The 21,987-nt window shown below is 56.0% G+C and overlaps 12 protein-coding genes across 12 annotated transcripts in view; 3 read left to right on the plus strand and 9 right to left on the minus strand.

The window, feature by feature from the left end:
• The window catches only part of KRP23_9842 (Anti-sigma-I factor RsgI3), a gene marked incomplete at both ends in the record, with an annotated part of 31,841 nt that extends 29,405 nt beyond the window's left edge, over positions 1–2,436 (minus strand). The window contains one exon of the mRNA XM_067895448.1: positions 48–2,436. Within this exon, the coding sequence (XP_067741664.1) occupies positions 48–2,436 (2,389 nt within the window). The remainder of the gene's footprint in view (positions 1–47) is intronic.
• Positions 2,437–2,846: 410 nt separating this feature from the next.
• Positions 2,847–3,342, minus strand: KRP23_9843 (Phosphoglycerate kinase; the record flags this gene model as incomplete). Its single annotated transcript, XM_067895449.1, has 3 exons — positions 2,847–3,092; positions 3,161–3,222; positions 3,303–3,342. 3 exons carry the CDS (start codon positions 3,340–3,342, stop codon positions 2,847–2,849), a joined length of 348 nt encoding a protein of 115 aa, XP_067741665.1.
• An 898-nt stretch (positions 3,343–4,240) lies between these two features.
• KRP23_9844 (Interferon alpha-inducible protein 27-like protein 2A) lies at positions 4,241–5,125 on the minus strand (the record flags this gene model as incomplete). Its single annotated transcript, XM_067895450.1, has 1 exon — positions 4,241–5,125. One exon carries the CDS (start codon positions 5,123–5,125, stop codon positions 4,241–4,243), a length of 885 nt encoding a protein of 294 aa, XP_067741666.1.
• Positions 5,126–5,795: 670 nt separating this feature from the next.
• KRP23_9845 (Interferon alpha-inducible protein 6) lies at positions 5,796–6,467 on the minus strand (the record flags this gene model as incomplete). The annotated part of the gene is made up of 1 exon (XM_067895452.1): positions 5,796–6,467. The coding sequence occupies one exon, from the start codon at positions 6,465–6,467 to the stop codon at positions 5,796–5,798; it is 672 nt and encodes a 223-aa protein (XP_067741667.1).
• A 529-nt stretch (positions 6,468–6,996) lies between these two features.
• KRP23_9846 (uncharacterized protein) lies at positions 6,997–7,416 on the minus strand (the record flags this gene model as incomplete). The annotated part of the gene is made up of 1 exon (XM_067895453.1): positions 6,997–7,416. One exon carries the CDS (start codon positions 7,414–7,416, stop codon positions 6,997–6,999), a length of 420 nt encoding a protein of 139 aa, XP_067741668.1.
• Positions 7,417–8,299: 883 nt separating this feature from the next.
• Positions 8,300–8,941, plus strand: KRP23_9847 (uncharacterized protein; the record flags this gene model as incomplete). Its single annotated transcript, XM_067895454.1, has 1 exon — positions 8,300–8,941. The coding sequence occupies one exon, from the start codon at positions 8,300–8,302 to the stop codon at positions 8,939–8,941; it is 642 nt and encodes a 213-aa protein (XP_067741669.1).
• Positions 8,942–9,342: 401 nt separating this feature from the next.
• On the plus strand, positions 9,343–10,224 carry KRP23_9848 (uncharacterized protein; the record flags this gene model as incomplete). Its single annotated transcript, XM_067895455.1, has 2 exons — positions 9,343–9,605; positions 9,663–10,224. The coding sequence occupies 2 exons, from the start codon at positions 9,343–9,345 to the stop codon at positions 10,222–10,224; spliced, it is 825 nt and encodes a 274-aa protein (XP_067741670.1).
• Positions 10,225–11,749: 1,525 nt separating this feature from the next.
• On the minus strand, positions 11,750–13,195 carry KRP23_9849 (uncharacterized protein; the record flags this gene model as incomplete). Its single annotated transcript, XM_067895456.1, has 1 exon — positions 11,750–13,195. One exon carries the CDS (start codon positions 13,193–13,195, stop codon positions 11,750–11,752), a length of 1,446 nt encoding a protein of 481 aa, XP_067741671.1.
• A 1,266-nt stretch (positions 13,196–14,461) lies between these two features.
• On the minus strand, positions 14,462–15,871 carry KRP23_9850 (uncharacterized protein; the record flags this gene model as incomplete). Its single annotated transcript, XM_067895457.1, has 1 exon — positions 14,462–15,871. The coding sequence occupies one exon, from the start codon at positions 15,869–15,871 to the stop codon at positions 14,462–14,464; it is 1,410 nt and encodes a 469-aa protein (XP_067741672.1).
• Positions 15,872–17,117: 1,246 nt separating this feature from the next.
• KRP23_9851 (uncharacterized protein) lies at positions 17,118–18,260 on the minus strand (the record flags this gene model as incomplete). Its single annotated transcript, XM_067895458.1, has 1 exon — positions 17,118–18,260. The coding sequence occupies one exon, from the start codon at positions 18,258–18,260 to the stop codon at positions 17,118–17,120; it is 1,143 nt and encodes a 380-aa protein (XP_067741673.1).
• A 1,130-nt stretch (positions 18,261–19,390) lies between these two features.
• Positions 19,391–20,803, plus strand: KRP23_9852 (2-acylglycerol O-acyltransferase 2; the record flags this gene model as incomplete). Its single annotated transcript, XM_067895459.1, has 6 exons — positions 19,391–19,594; positions 19,666–19,808; positions 19,879–20,021; positions 20,100–20,275; positions 20,343–20,446; positions 20,518–20,803. 6 exons carry the CDS (start codon positions 19,391–19,393, stop codon positions 20,801–20,803), a joined length of 1,056 nt encoding a protein of 351 aa, XP_067741674.1.
• A 66-nt stretch (positions 20,804–20,869) lies between these two features.
• Positions 20,870–21,931, minus strand: KRP23_9853 (uncharacterized protein; the record flags this gene model as incomplete). Its single annotated transcript, XM_067895460.1, has 1 exon — positions 20,870–21,931. The coding sequence occupies one exon, from the start codon at positions 21,929–21,931 to the stop codon at positions 20,870–20,872; it is 1,062 nt and encodes a 353-aa protein (XP_067741675.1).
• Between the last annotated feature and the right edge of the window lie 56 nt (positions 21,932–21,987).

Below are 21,987 nucleotides of genomic sequence, written 5' to 3' on the forward strand. Positions count from 1 at the left end.
TGGAAGTCAGCACCATTTGAATGCATTCGTTGCGTACGATTCCTTACCATTTGCTCGATCTTTGCTGTTGAAAGGTGGCATCACGCCCTTCGTTGCTTCCGCGACGTCGATTTTGGGTGATGTACCCGTGAGAGCGAGTGCATCCGGGCGAAGCGGCTGGAGGTTGCCAAGGTTGTTCAAGAAAGAGACCGTCCATGCGTAGCCGTTGTTCGGATCTGCGTTGGACCTCGTGACCGCAACACTGCCGATTGTAGACAGTGTTTCAAGCTGCGTCGCGAGCACTGCGGCGCTTGCATCGTAGGGCATGTAGCCGGTGCGTTGGCCTTCGAATTCAAGTGCAAAAACGCCACCCAGTACGACAGATGTGCCGTCCGTGACATCAGCAATGGTTACCGTGTCTCCACTCGCCGTCGCTGTGGCTCCGTACGACCCTCCGCTGTTCGTGGAGACTTTCATGAGCGGGAGGTTGCCTGCATTGCCATCAAAGGTGACATGCCATGTGCAAGTTTGCGCTGCTCCAGCCGTGGCTGTCACTGTGACCTGTGCGACGTTCACCAGACGTTCTAGTTCGGTCTTGATGATGTCGATGGCACCCTCCGTGACCGTAGAAAGCGTGATGGTATCGTCCCCAATGTTGATCGACGTCGACGGGGTGGTTCCACCCGAAGAGGCGATTGCTTTAAGCTGAACGACATTACCCGGTTGATTGGCAAACGTCACCAGCCACGTGCACTCATGAGTAGCGACGGTAGCGCTTGATGTCACCGCTACAGGGCCAACAATGCCTTTCAGAGCGTTCAGCTCCGCAGTAATGGAAGCAGCACCCTTTGTACAGTCTCCATCGCCATCTTTGTCCACGTAAATGGGCTTCGTCTTCGAAATGGCTCCGCCTTCTGTGTTACTCGTGTAAACCAATTGAATCGCCGTCGCTTTGGAGACAATCTTATCTCCCCCTGCTGCTGTCGTATCAACCGTAGTCACTGCAATTTGCTGAACCTCGGCCTGTGTCGCCATGCAGGGCCCACCACTTACGGGGTTCGCATAAATCGGTTCTGTCGAGGTTGTCTGGCCTGCAAACGCCACCTGCAGCTGGAACATCGTCGTCTGCTTCACGTTCGAGTTCGTTGTGGTGACCTGGATGTCCTGTATTTCCTGAATTGTTCCTGGCCTTGTGCGGGTCACACGCACTCCCACAGATGGCCCTGCACTGTCCGTTCGTGTCTCTCCTAGATCCGTGACGACTGTGCCTAGCTGAAGAAGTGGCCCCTTCTTCGTAAGGAACGAAATTGTCCAAGTGTAGCCTCCCTGTAGATCGGCTTTGTCTGACCGCACAATATCAACCGTACCTACCGTTGCGGTTCCGAGCTTCTCTAACTCGCTCTTCATCGTCGCAGCGTCACAATTGTACATCAAATCATTCGTTGGAGCTAAATTGTAGCTCAATTTGAACGACCCCTTGAGCTGGTTGCCTGCAGTCTGCTCTGTGACGACAACATTCGCACCTGTAGCTTTCAGCGACTTAGATGGCACCGTCATGAGCGGTAAGTTGCCAGAGTTCGAGTCCCCTGTGAACGTAATATCCCAGTAGTATCCGTGTTGTACGTCGGGGCCAACTCGCGTGACATCCACAGATTCAATCGAGTCCAACGCCTCGAGCGCCTTCTGCATTCCGGCGTCACTGATGTCTGGCGCGAGGTCTTTCGTCGTGCTTCCCAGGAAACTCAGCGTGAACGTTCCTCCGTCGATCACATTGCCCTGCTTTGTTGTGCTCAGCACCACGTTGGCTCCGCTACCTGTAAGAAAACTACTCGAAAGCTTCAGCTGCGGCACGTTGCCCATTGCCGTACTGAACGTGATCGTCCACGTGATCCCTCCCTGTGCATCGGCCTGCGACTTGGTCACATCCAGCACACCTGTAATCCCTATATTCTGCATCGCATTCAAAATCTCCATCACGCCGGAGCGAGCGCCCTTGTCTGGTGCATTGAACCCGATGACCCCCGAGCGCTGTACGCTGCCTCCTGTCGCGGTAGTGTCAAGTTCCACCGTGAAGACTCCGCCCAGCATCTCTCCAGGCGCTGCACTCGTTGTGATCGTCTGCACTTCGGCCACTGCAGTTGCACTCGTGGTCACCCGCTGTTTCTCCCGCACAGTGCCCGCGTACGTCTGCACAGTTTGCACCTCGTTCGCCCCAGTGTTGGCCGTTGTCTGCACCACTTGCACCTCGCGCACGCCCGGGTCCGGGTCCCACTCCACCAGATACGCAGACACGGGCGAGCCTCCGTCAGTCGCGGGCGGCTCCCAGGCGACGGCGAGCGCGTCGGGCCCCAGCACGTCTAGCGCTACATTCAGCGGCGCCGAGGGCACTGACACGTCGGCGTAGGTGGCGTGGATGAGGCCCAGCGCCGCCCACGCAGTCGTCCGCATGTGTCGCATCGCTTCCCTATGCGTGCTGTCGGGCTGCCCTCGTCCAAATCTTTTGTGAGACGTCTGCGAGTATCTTGTGTACCTCCACATCGCGATCTTCTGGTGAAGGGGCGCGGCGTCGCTTGGGGACATGGGTGGCGACTGTCGAATTTCGCTGCGCGGACCCTTGTTTCGAACACCGAAAAGGTCTCGACAACGAGCGTCTCACCATCACCTCGCGCGATCTGGGTCCGGGGCGAACTAGTTGGTGAGGACGAAGTGCAGTGTCACACCCTTGACCTTTACCGCCCGATCTTGGGCGCTCTCGGCGTACAGCGAGTAGGCGATCTGCAGCATGTTGACCACCTTCTTGTAGGCCCGATAGCCACCTCGTCCAACTTGTCAAGCATATCCATGATGAGCAGGACCTTGTCAACGACCTAGACTCCACCCCGGATGGACACGAATGTTCGCTGCGGGGCGTCCAGCGCCTTGGCGAAGGACACGAGCTCTTTGTCCAGCAGGAAGTCGACGGACTTGATGGGGAGGCCCACACCCGCCATGGAGCTGTGCGCGCGGTGGGCCGTGCCGAACGCGTCGTCCACGTCACCGATCTTTCTGAGCCTGGCGCGGAAGGCCTCGGCCGAGGCCTTGACCTTGTCGTCCTCTGCGTTCTTGCCCTTGCTCTACTCCTCCGCAGGTTCTCGAGCAAAATCACCCTGCCCTCCGCGGGGTCGGCCCACGCAGCCTCAACCTCGGCGCCGACGCAGTCCTTGAGGAACGTCACCTCGCGGCCAAGCTTCGATGGGAGCAACCCTGCCACAGACCCAGTTGATAGCCAAACTAACTGTGGCTCCACATTCTCATCCCGATTGATGCAGTCAATCCTACAGCACCGAAATCGTTGTAGAGACACCACGGTGCTCCCCCCACCATTAGAGAAGGCCAACCCAGCCAACAGTAACAGGAAACAAAGACACTGTTGTAGAGGTTGCTGCTGTCCATCGAAACACCGACAGCACAAATTATCGTGTGTTGCCGGACTTATGCCAACCGTTGCAGCCCCGGTGGCTATTGGTGGCCCTGTTGACGGCAGTGGGTGGTTCAGCTGCGGTAGAAATTGGAGCGATTGAAGCGCCTGGGGTCGGGGCAATCGCGTCTACGGTCGGGCTCTGGTCCTTGGTTGTCCGTCACAGGAGTAGCTCCGCTCTCTGGGCCGTTTGTAGCTGCTCCGCTGGCGCTTGTTACTGCGGTGGGTGTGGGTGGATTAACAGCAATCGCTGGGGTGACAAATCCTGGCGACGGACGTTCACGCACAGACCTACCGCCCACCGTGAACCAGGAGACGACGAAAACTGGGGATGCCGCTGGTCTCAATGGCAACAGCTACGAGGACTCTTGTCCTTGACGACACGACGGCAAGAGCCCCATACTCTGCAGATCTGCTACTGCGCCCCCACTTGCAACGCACCTGTCGAGTTCCAGACGTTGTCGACTCGCCAATTTTGAATGAAAAAGTACTCTGAATTTTGCGTTAATAATACCTTATTTTTGATTGGCTACGAGAACAGCACTAGCGTCTTTCAGGAGACCGACTATCCTGAGCAAAAGCTGGCATCCATGTCCCGGGTGGTGGGTAGGCAACTTTGAAGAGTATGCGGAGGTGAATATGGTCTTCACAACAACAATCGACTCTAACGCACATTGACACGGAATTCAGAAGAAAGAAGAAAGCACTAGAATTCCGTCCTCTTGACTGGATCTGCTCGTCATTTGTGCCCTACACTTTCGTAAGAGGAGCCAGCCTCCGCATTAGCAGTAACTACTCGTCACGTTATGCCGCAACTGCGTCACGCATCTGTCCCTGGTAGCAGTGTACCAGCACCAGGCTAGCATCAGGATCAAACAGCGCGCGGGCGACAGCTGAATTGAGGTAAGCCGTGCGGCCATCCTCCTCGCTCTCGAAAGCCTGGCAGCGGAACTCGTCAGAATCCTTCACCACCTCGACAAGGATCCAGCAGTTTTTCTTGACTGCGGCGTCGTTGCGCTTGTGCAGAAACGCTTTTGCAGCAGGAACCGCGGCCCCAACGACTGTGCATGCACCGACCGCTACAGAGGCTATCGCTGAGCCGCTCGTAGCAGCGACAGCCACGGGTGCGGTCACGTAGCTGATGCCCAGGCCGATTGCAGCTGTAGTGCCGACGATTCCAAGCCCAACTGGGTTCGCCAATCCAAGAATACCGACACTTTGAAGAATCGCTACAGCACTTCCGCTCACAACGCCCCCACCGCTCGCGATAGCCGATGCGGACATCATTGACGCAGCAGCAGAGCCACCAGCTATTCCACTTGCGGTGAAGCCAATGGCGCTAACAGCGGATCCGGCAGCCGCCCACAAGCCCAAGCCTGCTGCGGCCCCAGCAGCGACAGGAGCAGCAGACATCGTGGCGGCTGCAGTTGCCGTTGCCGTAAGTCCAGCAGCAGCAGCCAGTCCATAAGCAGCCCCTCCTGCCGCAGCGCCAACTGCAGCTCCCTTCGCTATGTTAACGGCGGGCTTTTCTTCATCAGCGTTGTTGGATTTGCTGGGCTCGTTGAGCTCGTTGGGCTTGTTGGGCTTTTTGGGCTCGTTGGGCTCGTTGGGCTCGTTGGGCTCGTTGAGCTCGTTGGGCTCGTTGAGCTCGTTGGGCTTTTTGGGCTCGTCATTCTCTTGATTCCACATGACCTCTCTTGACGAAGCGCGACTTGTTTCTTCGATGGGGAGCTGCTGTCCAGGGCGCAGGAAATTCGCGAGTGAGACCTTGGCAATTTGAAGGCTAAGGTACTCGAAGATGTCGGCTCGAGATACCGCCAACTTAATTAACAGCCTCCCCCGAGTTGCCAACAGGGCAGTCTTCCAGCAGAAGCGTCGGTCTCGCTTGAGAGGATGGTGCGGTATCTAAGTTAGCATTGCTGACGTCCTGCAGCGGTGGCCGCAGAGAATGAACCCAAACAAGACTCTCAAGGGCATGAGTCTCTGCAGTTGCAAGTGAAGCACAGCACAGTATTTTGCAGGAGGCTGCCGGGAAACTATCATGCATCAGCTGAGTGGCCCGCCCTCTGCAGTAGTGTTTTGAAGGTAAGTTGATTAATGAGGAAAATAAAAGCAAACAAAAGACCTGAGCTAGCTTCTCTCCTACAGCTCTTGTGTTGTCGTTCAGGTCTGGTCTTCATGCAATTGTGGGCTCGTGCCAGCACCCACTGCTCGCTCGCCTCGAGCCGAGTGATATTCAGAGCGTTCACTGGCCAGCGGCATCACTCCGTCATTGCCGTTGGTCAGTCCCGATTGTTTATGCTGCACCAGCACCGAGAGCTTGACCGCAATATGGCGACATAGCAGCATGCACGCACAGTTAATCCGTATCCTTGTCGGACTCCTTCCACCCAAGCTCCAGCACCATCTTGCGCTCGGGGTCGAACAGGGCCTTGCTGGTAGCCGATGAGTTCAAGAAGGCATTGCGCGCCCTGTAGTCGTCGTCGAAGGTGCGGACCTTGGTCTTCCCGGACTCCGGGGTCAGCTCGACGAGGACCCAGAGACCCTTCTCGCTTTCCGCTTGAGCGTCATCGTCATCGTCATCGTCATCGTCGTCGTCGTCGTCGTCGTCGACGTCCGTGTCCGTGAACGCGGACAGTTTGGACTTGGCGAGGAGTGCAGCGCCACCGATGGCCGCTCCGCCGGCGACAAGTCCCAGGCCAATGGGCGTCGCCAACCCAACAGCGCCAATGCTCTGCATGACGGCAACAGCACTGCCACTGACGACGCCGCCACCGCTAGCGGCTGCAGCCGTCGACATCATCGACGCAGCAGCGGAGCCGCTGACGATGCCGGACGCCGAGAATCCAATCATATTGACGACAGGCATCGCTAGTCCCCAGAGGCCGGCTCCAGCTGCTGCTCCGGCTGCGACTCCTTTCGCCGCGTTGGCAGTGGAGTCGCTTCCTGCTTGGGCATCGGGGGATGCTGCACTCGATGGAGTGGAGGAGGGGTTTGCTGCTGGGCTGCATGCGCTGGTCTTCTTCGACATGGTGGCGAAATCGGAATGGAGGAATGTGGACGCGTCAGTTCTGCTTGTCTATTCCGCCCACTTTCTATCAAAACGGGGATCGATGTCCTCTTCTGGAAAGGCTGTTTCCATGGCAAGCTGCAGCTGGTTGGAGATAAACATCGCGGCGTGGTCATGTTGGGCGTATGATAGTGAAGTTAATAATCCTCACGCCTCGAAGGGAATAGCAGCGTGTTACAGCCGACGATAATGCACTGCACTGCACCAACCTGCAGAGTCTGCAGGTTTGTATCGTTACGATAAGCTCCCTCATCTTGGTAACTCATGCGCAAGAGTTTGATAGTGGCGAGAAAACGTTGAGACCATCATTCTTAGTAACTTCAAGTTGCACACTCGTATTTTACACGTTTACTTCCCTTGGTACATGTATCTCCTCATCAATATATCATCAGCACTACACTCAAGCGGCAGGAAGGCGGGGCATGGTCGCCTCAGCTCAGTAACCTGCTTTGTCGACGTGGATATCCCGCCATTAAATTCTCTCTCCAGGCTAGTGGGCAGCCTCAGCCCCAAGCTGGCTTTCAACGCTGCTGAAGAGATCGATGCCAAGCTGGCTGGGCCGATACAGAGGAGGCACGGATGCTACTCTTGGCAGTGAGCACTCGGATGGAGGCTCCACGGCGGACTTGCGTAGCGGAGTATCGACCCGACGGGGGGAGACCTTCTTGGCTTGTGTGGTTGGGGTAGTGCAGACGCCCAGAACGCTGAGCGACGAAGGCGTGCTGCACGAACTCCAAATGGACTCGACACTTGAGCTCCGTGTGCGCGATACGGCTTGCTCGTCCCAGTCGTCGTCGAAAAAGCCATGAACTTCCTCGTCCTCCTCCGTGTACGTGAGAATCGACAAATTTTCGGGGATTTGATCGCCCTCGCTGAAGCCTCCGAGTGCCTGAATTCCCTGCGGTGCCATGATTGCTTCAAGTCTGCAAATGTGAAAGTGATCTTCAGAGTACCGGACACGAAAGTCAAGAGAGGATTTACAACGCGCAACTCCACACCTCTGGCCACCCGCCGTTTCTGTCGCCAGCGCGCTTGCCTGTCCAGCAGCCTAGATTGTTCACAGCACCTTGCTTAGCGAGAAGAGCCCACATATTTCACTGAAGCGGAACGGGCCCGTAACGTCGACCACAAATTCTCATCTGCGCCAGGCCCCGCTTGGCGTGTCTAGCAGAATAAGCTTCGAGCTTAGCTCGCCTATTACGATATTGTTGCTCACGACAGAACGAGTGCGACACAACGGGAAAAGATTCACCGTGCTAATAACGTGATCCAGGAAACTTCTTGCTCGGCCACCGCTGCACTAACTTCCTGGCGGCGACCTCCAGCGCTTTCGAAAGGTTCAGAGCGGCTCCAGCGTCCCGACAATGGGCACAATGACAGCGCCGACCTGGCTTCAGTCTGCTGTCCAGCATCGGCTTCGCTCCGCTCCGGAACAATCATGTTGAGGGCAAGTGCGTGGAGTAACAGACAATTTGTTGTGTACTGCACACCACGTTGAAGTTCATAGAAACGTATCCATTTCTAAACTGGTTAGAAAATAAATCATAGTTGCGCTGCTCATCTGATACGTATCCAGTTTTACAGGTCTATCGCAACACACAGCCCTGTTCGTACACAAAATTCATCTTCAAAACGATAAACTATTCAAGGCTATGTGATATCTCCTCCCTTATTTTTAAAGCAGTCAAGATCCTTGACTCATACGCAGCTGAGCTAGTCAATCACAGAGTGACCGCTGCCTGCTGTACCATCCATTTCGGAATTTGCTCTCGAGTTCGTCACTCCAGTTCTCCATGAAGCTCTCGCTCTTCGTCGCCGCCCTGCTGGGCTTGGCGCTGCCCGCCGCCGACGCGAGCCTGCACCTACGCGTGCATATCCTGAGCGAGAAGGCTAGCGTGAACCAACAGTGCGAGTGGGAGGACAAGGCCGTCAAGTGTGACACGGGACTCTTCTGCCAGCTCAAGGAGAAGCACTTTGGCTGGTGCATGAAGAAGACGCCCGGACTCAACGACCAGTGCGGCGGCAAGGGCGTGGCGGGGCCCTGGGCCGTGCCCTGCAGCGGCGGCGCCAACCTCAAGTGCGTGCTCGTGTCGTCGTCGTACTCCAAGTGCCAGAAGAAGACGGACCGCGAGAAGATCAAGATGCCGTCGCGCCACCACAAGGGTGCGGACGACGAGAACAAGGTGGCTCTCTACGGCCGCTGCAAGTTCGAGGACGGCAGCAAGAGCTGCGCCAACGGACTGCAGTGCGTCGAGGACAGCGAGTGGTCCGGCAGCTGCATGAAGAAGGAGGCCGCCGTGTTCGACCAGTGCGCGGGCCAGGAGATCCGTGGCCTCTGGAAGGCCTCGTGCCCCAAGGGTGCTGTGTGCCGAGAGTCCGACACGTTCTTCAGCCAGTGTCTGCCTGAGGCCGTGTCCAAGGCCATGGACGCGTAAGATGACGGGCTCCTGTAGTGTGTATCAACCCCGCAATCTCTTTTTTATGAATGGTATCAATGCACTCTTGCCGAGGAATGACCTACTTGCTTCCTTTTCCAAGATCGCGAACTCATGTCGGTGATGTACCCATGTTGATGAGGCGCACACCCATGTTGAAATGGGATCATTAATCCGGTGATTAATCGACTGTTTTTTACTGTTAGAACGGGGCACCTGGATCGAGTTGAAGCGCACAAGGTCAACCTGGGCGCAAAAATCCTCCATGAACCCCCTTACGATAGATTAACGCCGCGCGTGGCTGGTTCGCTGCGCTGCGCTGCAGGCTTTCGGTCTCACTTTCAATTCCGCCCTGAACACGGCAGCTCTCCTCCTCTCTCCAACGCAAGCCAGCCAGCGCCATGAAGATTGTCGTTGCTTCCGCCGTCGCCTCGGTGTTCGTCGCTATAAGCGTTGAAGGCGACTCGCACGTTCACCTCCGTGTTAAGACAAACGACGCCGCGAAGGAAGCGACTCCAGCGCCGGTGAGCGAGTGGGGGCAGTGCAAGTGGATCGACAAGCTTTTCGACTGCGAATACGGACTCGAGTGTGTCGTGTCCAACGACTGGTACGGCCAGTGCATCAAGAACGAGGCCGACACGTGGGGACAATGCGGTGGCAGCGGGTAGACGTTACCCTGCAAAGCCGGCAACAAGTGCGAGAAGAAGGACGACTGGTACAGCCAGTGTGTCCCCAATCCGGACGCCAACAAGAAGGTCGGCGAGTGGGCCCAATGCAGTTGGCAGGACTATACTGCCGAGTGCGAGGATACCCTCAAGTGCGTTATCAGCGACAACGCGTGGTTCGGCTTCTGCGTGAAGAAGCAGGTCGATGTCTGGGGACAATGCGGCGGCTACGGATGGTCGTCGGACTGCGTGGCTGGCAGCGTCTGCAGTAAGGTTGACGACGCGTACAGCCAATGCATCCCTAGCAACGACGGAGGTGTCGTTGGGGAGTGGAGCCAATGCAAGTGGAACGACAAGCAGGTCGGGTGTGCGGATGACCTGCAGTGCGCTGTGTACAATGACTGGTACGGACAGTGCGTCAAAAAGGTGGCCGGTGTGTGGGGAAGTGCGGCGGAACGAATTGGAGCGGAGCGTGCACGGATGGAAACACGTGCCTGCAAAGGGCGACGCCTACAGCCAGTGCGTCCCGAGATGACGGGTGCAAGGCCCTGGGCACGAGAATTAGCCTGCGTGCTAGCAATTGTAGTTTTCATTTATCTCGGAACTTCTCCAATGTAGAGGGTTCGTAAAGCTGATGCAGGGACGAGAGAAGATGTGATCGTCAACATCGGCGGAGATCATGTACGGATCAAGCAATCGAGTGTTTGAAAGCAATTGAGTTCGCTTCATTGTTCCCTCTTGACTGCATCAGAGCGATAGTTAGGTTTGGAATGGGTTGATTCACAGGGATGACCTTTTGTTTTGGACATGCATGCGATCAAGCAGCTGAGTTCTCGCCTCGTTCCCCACCAAAAATACAGACGAATGCTTCATTGCTTCGCCAAGACACATTTACCGAAAAACTCGGACGGAGAACTTGCTTGGGACGATGAGAGCTGCTTGGGCTATGCTCGTGAGTATCAGAGTGGGCGTCTCAACTGCAGCTCCAGGGCTCTGGGAGCAGTGTCGCTCAGAAAATGGCACGGAAGTCGCTTGCAATAAGGGAATGGTATGTGTGCCGGACATCGAATACTACGGTCTCTGCTACACCGAAGTTGCCAATTTGGCTGGTCAGTGTGGAGGATTGGGCTGGAACGTGAGCTGCGCGGATGGGACGACGTGTGAACGACAAAACGAAGGTTGGGCTTCGTGCGAATCGATCGTCGATGGCATTGACCAAGCAGCTTTGTGGCAACAGTGCGATCTCAACAACAGCAACGCGTGCTCAGAGGATCTTGTGTGTGTCGATGACAGCGACTACCATGGCCTCTGTGTTTGGAAGGTTGCTGCCAGATGGGGGCAATGCGGCGGTGCTGACTGGACCACGGACTGTGAAGTCGGTAGTTCGTGTGAGGCCAAGACCTCCACTTACAGTCGGTGTGTTCCAGACGCCTTAGATTCGTCTTCTCGATACGACTCGAGCACTGAACATTCATCTTCTGCAGACGCGAGCGTCGAATATTCGGCTCCTGGAAATGAAGATCCGCTAGCCGCCGTTCTATCAGAAGAGTTATCAGAATCTCCAAGCTTCGGAATGTTTTTCGACATGTCCAACCTTATCAGACCACTCGAACGTCTTCAAAATATTGCAACGATGGCCAAAGAACTTCCTTGCTCGTTGACTAGAATGGTGCTCCCCAAGACCGACTGCGACAGCAAAGACTAAACCAATCGCGTTTACTGAGAGGTAGCGGCCGACAGCAACGTAGACCTCTCTAAAACACACAGTCGTTCAAAAAACAATTTGCTTGGTCTGTACTACCGGTACAATATACTTGAAGTACTACAGTAGAGCATAGTCGTCGGATACTGTTTTCGCCTACTACTACAAATGTAGTATCAACTAGACGGTAGTAGTGTACTGCACGCAGCAGTTGTACTACTGTACTATTCAGCATTTAACGCTAAAGTTAATACTGTATTGTTATAGTACTACTACGTAACCGAAAACATTACTATTACCAAACTCTCACGATATTACAGGTATTTTACACTGCAAGGCGCATGCTATTCGTACCAGTAGTGTATTAGGTGAACTACTACTCGACGCATTACTATGAGCACTGCTCCACCCTACGGCGCTGAACATCATACAGAGCCACGCTTACAGAAGGCTGCTAGCGACAAGCGTCACCAGAGCCACAACAGCCGACGCCGTCGTCACCGTCACGGCACTGCTGCTACCACTGCTGCTGTCGTCGGAAAGAGCTTGGGCGCCTTCGTTACTCGAGTCACCACCGGCGTCGCTGGTAGAGGTGCTGGCATCCGTGGAGCTGTCCGTGGAGCTGTCCGACGAGGAGGACGACGACGAGTTGGCGGGAAGCGTCAGGTCAGGGAACGAGAACGACGAAGTAGCCGCATCGCAGCCCGACGAAGAGCACACTGAGCAGATTTGCGAGTACAGCGTGCGGCTGCAGCCGTTCGCGGAGCTGGCGCACTTGGGGCTGTTCTCGTAACACTTGGGGTTGGCCGCCGTCAGCGTCTCCACCGACGGGAGCGGCGACATGTTGGCGCTGGTGCCGTTGCTGGCCAGATCGTTATACATGGTAACCATCTTCTCGGCGCGCTTTGAGTTAGCCTTCTCGTCACCAGGTTTCTTCCAGAAGTCGAGACTCTCCTCCACTTCGAAGCCGCTGCCAGTGTTAGTAGCCTTGAACTCGACACCGCCATCTTCACAGAACTCGGTGTAGTTGCTGTAGCCCATCTCGGTAATTCCCACCAGGTCGTCAATGTTCAGGTATCCCAGGATCTTGTAGCTGAACGTGCAGTTGTCGCCGTCAGGAGTCACACCCATGGCACACAGACCTCCAGGGTACTCTGCACGACACTCATCCGTCTTGTCTTCACGCAACTCCTGCGCGCACGAGTTGGGGAACGAGAACCAGTAGTTGCCAGGGTACGGGGCCCGCGGGTCTGACGTCTGCAGATTGCTGCCCACCATGGGGCCAATGTCCATCTCGCCGTCCAGGCCGTAGTAGACCTTGCAGTCTACAGAGAGGTCGTTGCCCTCGTCCGTGCACTTGGCACCGTCCATCGCCACGAACTCGCCGTACTCAGGGGGAGTGTGGCTCTCGTAGTACTTGATGCCGTACGTGGGCTGCACAATCGTCAGCTCGTAGAAAACCACGTACTGCATGCTGTTCTTGCGCTCGCACTTGACCGACTGCTCGTTCACGTTGATACCTTCCGCCTGCACGTACATGAGCGCGCCTTCCACGGACGCCGTGTTGACCGTGTCCAGGTTGTTCATGTAGGCGAGTTCCGTCGTGTCACCGTACTTGGACAGCCACAACTGGGCCTCGTCATTCCACACGGGAGCGTCACCCTGCACACGGGCCTGCACGGAGGTCACGGCCTTCATGTGCCAGCCACCGCTGCCAGAAGTCGACGAGGTCGCAGCCGACGCCGCCGAGATGGTACCAGACGTGGCGGACGACCCGGAGGACGCGGCGGCCTCCGTGGAGACCATCATCTTGTAGTGCGCGGCGCGGTCGGCCGAGATGAGCGGCGCGCCGAGCAAGAGACACACGAGGCCGAAGCGAGTCCACATCTTGAGGTTAGTTAGTAGACCGAGCGATGTCTGTCGGACAAGGCGGAATGGAGAATGGCGAGACTGGTCTGAGGTCGCGATTTGCTGCGCGGAATTTGTGTGGGTTCGGTGAGGCCATCTGATTTACGGTAATTCCAGGTTGCTAATAGGGGCTTGGTTGTTACTTGGGGTGCTTTAGTGGAAAGCAGTGAAATGTGTCGGGATGATGACAGCGAGAGGATTTTCCCGCGGATACCACGTTTTAGTCGACGATTTAGCGGAGAAGCCATTTCTCTGTTCGGCGTCTGGTTTGCCGTTTGCTTGATGTCGTTGCGCCGTTCGAAGTGGTCGCCGGTTTGAGGCGGGACGTCGTTGATCCTTGCGCTGCGGTGTCTTCGGATAGTGCGGAGAGCTCCGTGCCTTTGCTCCATGCAATACAAACGCGCGCCGTTGGGAATTGTACGAGGCGAAGTAACACGCGGCTCGACATCCAAAGTCGCGCACTTGAAGTTTCGCGCGATTTCTCTATGCCGAACAGGTCCTGCGTGTTGTTTGTGTTGTTTGTGTTGCCGTCGGGTGCTTGCTGTTGCAGTTGTAAGCATTGCTGGCTGGCGGATTGCTAGTTCTCAGCATCCTATCTGGGTGACGAATATTCTGCCACTCGAGTTTTGGATGCCAAAGCATGCTGGAGCGCGGGCACGCATCAAGTGAAGCCAGCGGTTAATTTTGCCAGATGCTGGCGGCCCAGGGACACTACATGCAGCATTAACTTCGCGGCCATTACGCTACGCTCAGCCAGAACACGCAACCTGTCAGCCTGGCGATCACCAAGCGTGCGGGGTGTCTCCGTAGTCTTGCACAATGCTGGTTTCGACCTTGTCCAAAACCTCACGTTTCATTGGGGAAAGTAAACGTAGATGCAATACACTATACCAACGTTTTGATCGTCCCTGCCAATCTCTCTCGGCGCACCGATTTGGATGGAGTCGGCGTCTCATGCGACCAAGTTGCCCCCATAGCAGTCAAATGTTGTGAACAAAGGGAGAAGGCACTAATTGAAACGAGTTAATATAAGTGGTCGCGACCACCGATCCAGGCGACGTCAGTGGGTCCAATCAAGTTTACTTGGGAATTCGACGCCAAAAACCTACAATGGCGCCCGACCTCGACGTGGAAGACGAGGAGTCCACAGACGTGCTGGTCTACGATGACGCACGTTCTTCGCCTCGACAGCGATGAAAGCACCACCAACACAAATGTCGTACAGGACAGACAGCGTCATCACGTTTACAGCAGGCTGCTGGCAACGACGGCAGCCAGACCCACGAGAGCCGAGGCCAGCGAAGCGGTCACGGGGCTGCTCGACGAGCCCGCAGTTGTGGAGTCCGACGTGCCGTCCGACGAGCTGTTCGAAGGCAGCGTCAGCGTCGGGAACGAGAACGACGAAGGAGCGGCCTCGCAGCCATCCGCCGCAGACTCGCACACAGCACAGATCTGGGAGTACAGGGTGCGGTTGCAGCCGTTCTGCGCGCTCGCGCAGGCGTCGCTGTTCTCGTAACACTTGGGGTTGGCTGAAGTCAACTTCTCAACCGTCGGGAGCGGCGACATGTTGGCGCTCGTACCGTTGCTAGCAAGCTTGTTGTACATGGTCACCATTATCTCCGTACGGTTCGAGTTGGCGTCCTCGTCACCAGGGTTCTTCCAGAAGTCGAGACTCTCCTCCACTTCGAAGCCGCTGCCAGTGTTAGTAGCCTTGAACTCGACACCGCCATCTTCACAGAACTCGGTGTAGTTGCTGTAGCCCAGTTCAGTGATTCCCACCAGGTCGTCAATGTTCAGGTATCCCAGGATCTTGTAGCTGAACGTGCAGTTGTCGCCGTCAGGAGTCACACCCATGGCACACAGACCTCCAGGGTACTCTGCACGACACTCATCCGTCTTGTCTTCACGCAACTCCTGCGCGCACGAGTTGGGGAACGAGAACCAGTAGTTGCCAGGGTACGGGGCACGCGGGTCCGACGTCTGCAGGTTGCTGCCCACCACAAGTCCAATGTCCATGGTGTTGTTGAGGCCATAGTAGACCTTGCAGTCCTCGGACAAGTCACTACCCTCATCCGTGCACTTGGCACCGTCCATCGCCACGAACTCGCCGTACTCAGGGGGAGTGTGGCTCTCGTAGTACTTGATGCCGTACGTGGGCTGCACAATCGTCAGCTCGTAGAAAACCACGTACTGCATGCTGTTCTTGCGCTCGCACTTGACCGACTGCTCGTTCACGTTGATACCTTCCGCCTGCACGTACATGAGCGCGCCTTCCACGGACGCCGTGTTGACCGTGTCCAGGTTGTTCATGTAGGCGAGTTCCGTCGTGTCACCGTACTTGGACAGCCACAGCTGCGCGTCTTCGTTCCAGACAGGCGCGTCACCCTGCACACGGGCCTGCACGGAGGTCACGGCCGTCATGTGCCAGCCACTGCTGCTAGAAGATGACGAGGTGGTCGTCGTTGTCGTACCGACAGTGCCTGCAGAGGACGACGAGGTGTCCGCGGCTGAGACTGTTCCGACGGTGGCCGAGGAGCCGGACGTCGCCGTGGCTGACTCGTCCTTGGAGACCATCATGGTGAGGTGCGCGGCGCGGTTGGCCGAGATGAGCGGCGCCCCCACGAGGAAGCAGAGCAGTCCGAAACGCGTCCACATTTTGGCCTGAGATATCCTAACGTCTTGTGAACGAGGCGAAAACCGGAATGAGTTCTGAATTGGTGTCGCGCGTGCTTTGGGCGTAAAATCAGGTCCATTGGAGGACCGCCTGATTTTTTTGTGTACGAGTTGCGGGATCAGGGTGGGTACAAACTTGTGATTAGTATGGAAAAGATACGACGTTGCTGGATTTGGGGGAGGAGGAAGATTTGTGTCTAAGCTTATGGCGTTTTTTGTTGGCTTCACAAACAGTCGTTACAACCGATCCCGATCATTTTCCTCTCGCCGCGAGCAATGGCGTGGGGATAGTGCAGGGCTAATGGGGTCGAGCCAGCGCCAGGCATTGCGTAGGACGAGTGAGCGATGCCTTTTTCACGACGACAAAGCGAGTTGGTTCACTCGGTCGGAAATTGTGAGCATGGAGACAAGGAAAGCTCCTCTCCGGGAGACTTGGAGGCGCGATGTGCTGCCTCGATGGAACGAAGTTTTGGCCGCTGCAAATGGCCTGCAACTGGCTTGTGGAGCGGCAGCAGGGGCCTGTCGCCCTGGTGGCAAACACCGAAGCCCCACCGAGCTTGGGGGCACTGGATTCTCATGTGTTTGATTGACTCAAGCTCAGATATGGACGGCCAGACGTGGTTAGGACAACTGCGGTTACTTGTATTGCGCTCGGGCCACAAACATACTTGACACGTGCCTCAAGCTGTGGCACGCCATGGCCGAGGGCAGCTTCACGTGTGTGGGACATCTTTCATACGTGGACAAACTGCTCTGCTTTGCCTAGGCAGGATGCACACGTTAATATAATGTACGAGTAAATGTTGTTTCTGCATGACGCGATTCGGGCAAGTAAAGGTACTTCTGAAGCACTACATGTCAATCGTACTGCCAACGATTTGGTGTAAGGCTGTGAGAAGGCATTTGCAATGCATTCCTCTCTGGAAGTTTGTCAGAGAAGCTCAATCTTGCAGAGACACTGTTCGTGAATGGAGCATTTTGCTCTCCACTTTCATGCCTTTTCTGTGCAGTTAATCATGACTCACCCTCGTCTCACAAAATGAACAGTGGGTGTCTTCACAAACCCGCACCAGGGTCTACATCGTATCAGGAGTCTACTTGCTGGTATAATGCCTGGCACAGGCGTGAATCACTTCTACCGGTAGCATGGTGCACACTTCGTATCTACATTGGTTTTTATTGAATTGAGTGCTTTCAAATGACCTCGTTGATGTATCTACTGACGAGTTTAGCTCGAGTTCGGCAGCGTCAGCTCGGGGAAGGTGTAACCCGAGGGAGAGACCTCGCAACCGGGGGCTGCAGAGGAGCATACCGAGCAAAGCTGAGAGAACAGCGAGCGGCTGCAACCGAACTGGGCCGTGGCGCAGGCCTTGCTGTTCTCGTAGCACTTGGGGTTGGACGCAGTCAGCGTCTCTACCGACGGAAGAGGCTGCATGTGCGCACTGGTTCCGTTGCTGGAGAGTTGGTTATACATCGCCACCAACTTGTTGGAGCGCTCCGAGTTGGCGGTCGTGTCGCTGGGGTTCTTCCAGAAGTCGATGCTCTGCTCCACTTCGAATCCATGGCCAGTGTTCTTGGCCTTGAATTCGATGCCACCGGCATCGCAGTACTCCTTGTACGTCTTGTAGCCCATGCTCGTGATACCCACCAGATCATCAATGTTTATGTAGCCCAGGATTTTGTACGTGAAGGTGCAGTTCTCACCGTCAGGCTGGACGCCCATGGGGCAAAGGCCGCCCGAGAACTGTTGTCTGCACTCGTTCGTCTTCTCAGCACGGTACTTCTGAGCACACGAGTTCGGGAACGAGTACCAGTAGTTGTTGGGGTACGGGGCACGCGGGTCGCCCGACTGCAGGTTGCTGCCCACCATTGAGCCGATGTCCATCTCACCGTCCAGGCCGTAGTAGACCTTGCAGGACTTGGGAAGGTCAGTGCCCGCGTTCGTGCACTTGGCGCCGTCCATCGCCACAAAGTCGCCGTACTCGGCGGGCGTGTGGTTCTCGTAGTACTTGATGCCGTACGTGGGCTGCACGATCGTTGTCTCGTAGAAGACGACGTACTGCATGTTGTTCTTGCGCTGGCACTTGACCGACTGCTCGTTCACGTTGATACCTTCAGCCTGCACGAACATGAGAGCACCTTCCACGGACGCCATGTTGACCGTGTCCAGGTTGTTCAGGTAGGCGAGCTCCTTGGTGTCACCGTACTTGGACAGCCACAACTGGGCCTCGTCGTTCCACACGGGTGCGTCACCCTGCACACGGGCGTGCACGACCGTGACGGGCTTCATGTGCCAGCCACTGGCATCAGCAGCGGTGGCAAGTTCGACAGCGCCGAGGAGGAAGGAGAGCAGACCGAATTGACGCCACATTGTAAACCTGTTTGGAGTTGGGACTTCCTGAGAGCGGCGTGCGATGTGTTCGAGGCTAGGAGAAAACCGGAATGAGCTCTTGGGCTGGATTAAATGCAGCGTCACGCTATGCCGTCGTGAATAGACATCCGGTAGACGTGCTTGCGTTGGCACGCTACATTGCATTACAAACGCACGCTCGCGCTGTTCGTGTGGCTCACCTCGCCGGAGATCTGCCAGCGGAGCGGGTTGCGAAATTGGCAGCTCTCAGAAAATGTGGCGCCAACAGAAGTTGTTTGGTGTCGGTAGACTACCATCACATACTACATGCTTAGCGGGAAACAGTCAACGCATACGGTACGGGTGGCCGTCTGCAGGTATGATCGAAAGCGCGTGCGTGTCAGGTCAGACATGTACTAAGTGAAGCTTAGAAGAAGCATTCGATGCAGTCTTGGCAATGCCAAGTTGGCATTGAGCAGTGCTCTCCAATGTGGCAATTGCCATGTTTCATGCAAGCTTAATGAGGACTTATTGTGGATAGTGCAGACTGAGAAAGCTGTGTTGTTCCACGTGACGCGCTTCGCAACGCCAAGTTCTGGTGGTCAACTGCTGGATGTTGTGTCCGCAAGCGTATGAACCGTGCAAGTTTCGTTTCCTTGAATGCAGGTGCGATCTGTCTCCATCGACTCGACGGAACGATGAAGCCGTTGTTGCTTGTGAGAGAAGTTGTCTTGCAGCACACCCCACCGAGCACACAGCTGGCTATGTTGCAACCAGCGCAGGTGCTTCAAGAATAATGCACAACAGTATTAATACATGTTTAATAATACCAGTAATTGCGGCAAATCCTAACTAGCCACATTCTGCTTCCTACGCCTGGCCTCCTTCGTGGCCACGAGGGTTGAGTCAATGCGATGAGCTCTGCATCGACACTCCAGTCATCATTCGATACATGAACACGCCAGCCATCAACTGCGAGGGCATCTCGCATTTGCGGTGGAAGTGAGAGGATCACCGAAACCATCGTCAGGATTCGTGGTCCGATCCGTACCACGGTTGGCGGTAAAGTGGTAGGATGGCGATCAGAATACGATCCATATCTCCTGGAGAGTCTCTCGAGCTCACTTCGACTTCTGCGTTGGACTAGCACAATGGCTCCGAACGCCGTCACGGAAGAGCGGACTCCTCCTCAAGGCAAGGACGTGCTGGTCTACGACGCGCCTGGGTTTTTCGCCAAGGACAGCAACGTGCCTCGGTGGGTGCAGAGCCTGCTCACCGACATCTTCAGCTTCGTGATCCTGCACTACTTCGTGTGGGGTGTCCCGTTCCTCGTTCTGTTCTGCATCTTCCACAAGGTGAAGCAGCAACGCGTCCTGCACACCCCTTCTCAACCTCCATTCTCACTACTTTTGGTGTATGGACCTAGTGCGGACTGGACTACGTGTCGATCGCCATGGTGGTGCTCTACTTGCCTTCATTCTTCAGCGGTGCTCAGAAGACTGGCAGGGGAAATGTATGGGAAGGTCTTCGCACCTCTAGTTTGTGGGGGCTCCTCAACAAGTTCCTTCGGTATGGTACCCGGTAGCTGCATCACTGTGTCATTGATGTATTGACGTTCTACACATTTAACGTCATGCAGACTCAAGATCATCCGGGAGCAGGAGCTGGACTCCAACAAGCAGTACATCTTCGGGTTCCACCCTCATGGGATCATTGTGCTTTCACGTATCGCAATCTTCGGCGGCAGCTTTGAAGACATCTTCCCAGGCATCACATACCGGAGTAAGGCAACGTGTGGCTGATGCAATCGCCCTTGGCTACTCGTCCTCAAGCTTATCTACGGTTTTGTGTTGGCTGCAGTTCTCGGGGCCTCGCCAATGTTCTACATCCCGTTAGGTCGCGAGTTGTGCTTGTGGATGGGAGGTGTCGACGCCTCACGCTCTACAGGGGAAAAGGTGCTGAACGAGGGCAACAGCATCGTAGTATACCCTGGCGGCGTGGCGGGGATCTTCAAGACGAACCCGAGCTCAAAAGAGGTGAGTTGCAGTAGCTCACTCGACGCCCTACTTGACGAAATCGTGACCTCTGTGTTTGTGTTTCCAGACGCAACTGGTGCTGAAGCATCGGTTCGGGTTCGTCAAGCTCGCCATGAACCATGGTGCGGACCTCGTGCCCACGTTCGTCTTTGGCGAGAAGTGGCTGTACAAGTGAGTGCGTGCATACCCGCGCCCTGGTTGTGTGTGCATTGACCAAAATCACGCTTGCTTTCGTTTTCCAGCATGTGGAACCCGCCAAGGGGTGTCATAGACTTCTTCCGCAAGACGCTCGGCATCCCAGTGTTGGTGTTCTGGGGCAAGTTCTGGTGGATGCCAAACGCGCCGGCAAAAGGCAAGCGTTACGGACTCGTGTATGGCAAACCCATTAAGACGGCGCTCACTGAGAACCCGACCGAGGAGGAAGTCCGAGCCATTCATACGATGTATGTTGCTGAGATCCAGCGTATCTTCGAGCAGTACAAGTCTGACTTCGGCTACGAGGAGGACGAGACGCTGGCCATCATCTAAGGCTTCTCTTGACACACAAAAGGGGTGAAAATACATGATTTTCACTTTTCAAAGGATGCAAGTATCCTAGGCTTCACTCAGGACAATGGAGACCGGGTAATGGTCGCTGTTGTAGCCGCTGCAAGACGTGGTGTACAGGTCGTGGTTGAACGAGACGCTCGTGAGCGCCGACGACAGCGACTTCGAGACCAAAATGTGGTCCAGACTGCTCACCTCCGTGTCCTCGTACACGCAGTCGTTGTCCTCGTCATACCATTCGGTGTAGCGATCCGACTGCGACACCTTGCTCGCCACCTCAACAAAGTTGTCGCCTGCAAGGATGGAGAGCACAGCGCTGATAGGAGCGTTGCCGTTCTTGTCCAGCACAGCGGAGGACCAGTCGTTAATGTCACCAGTGATGATGGTGTGGTGACCCTCATCGACGGCAGCGTTTGCCAGACCAGCGAGCACCGTCGCCTGCGCCTCACGCTCGAAGCAGCGCGGTTTGCTCTCCGGGTTCGCTAGCAGGTGAGCACCCACGAGCGTGATCGGCTTGGAAAAGCCAGTGACGTTAAACGTCGTGTAGAAGTGTTTGGAGACGCCCTTCGAGCTCGAGTATCCGCTCGAGCTTGGACACGTCGAACCAGTGACCGGGATCGTCGCGCGGGTCTCCGTGCGTTGTAGATCCACCACAGGGTCCACGCGGGTAAGCAGCGCCGAGTTCTGGCCAGTTGAGGTGTCCAGGCCTTTCACCAAGTACGGCTTGTAGGTAGACTCTCCCAGAGCTTCCAGCTTGGCGATGACGGAGTCCAGCACGGTGCAGTCTTCGACCTCGTTGATCTGGATGATGTCGGCGTCCAGGCTCTTGATAACGGCTGCGATTTGGGTCACGTGACTCTCAGCATCGGCCGTCGTCGTCCACGGGCAGTCTTCTCCGGGGCATGAAAGCTGGTGCGACCCGGTCCCGAGGAACAGGAAGGCCGCGTTGAACGTGGTCACCTTGAGTTGGGCGGTGCTGGCGCGGCGGTCTCCCGGATTGGCAGGGGCCTCGGCACAAGCAGCAAACGCCGCGTCAGTCGACTCCAGCGACGAAAACCGCGTAGCGACAGCGAGCGCAGCGGCAATTGCGACAGCGTAGATGGAGACCATGGTGAAGGTGCGAAGGGACCCGTTAGTCGGTGGTGGGCGGCGTGTGCGGGGGCTGG

Source organism: Phytophthora ramorum, assembly GCF_020800215.1.
Source record: "Phytophthora ramorum isolate Pr-102 chromosome Unknown Phyram_PR-102_s0009, whole genome shotgun sequence".
Taxonomy (NCBI): domain Eukaryota; phylum Oomycota; class Peronosporomycetes; order Peronosporales; family Peronosporaceae; genus Phytophthora; species Phytophthora ramorum.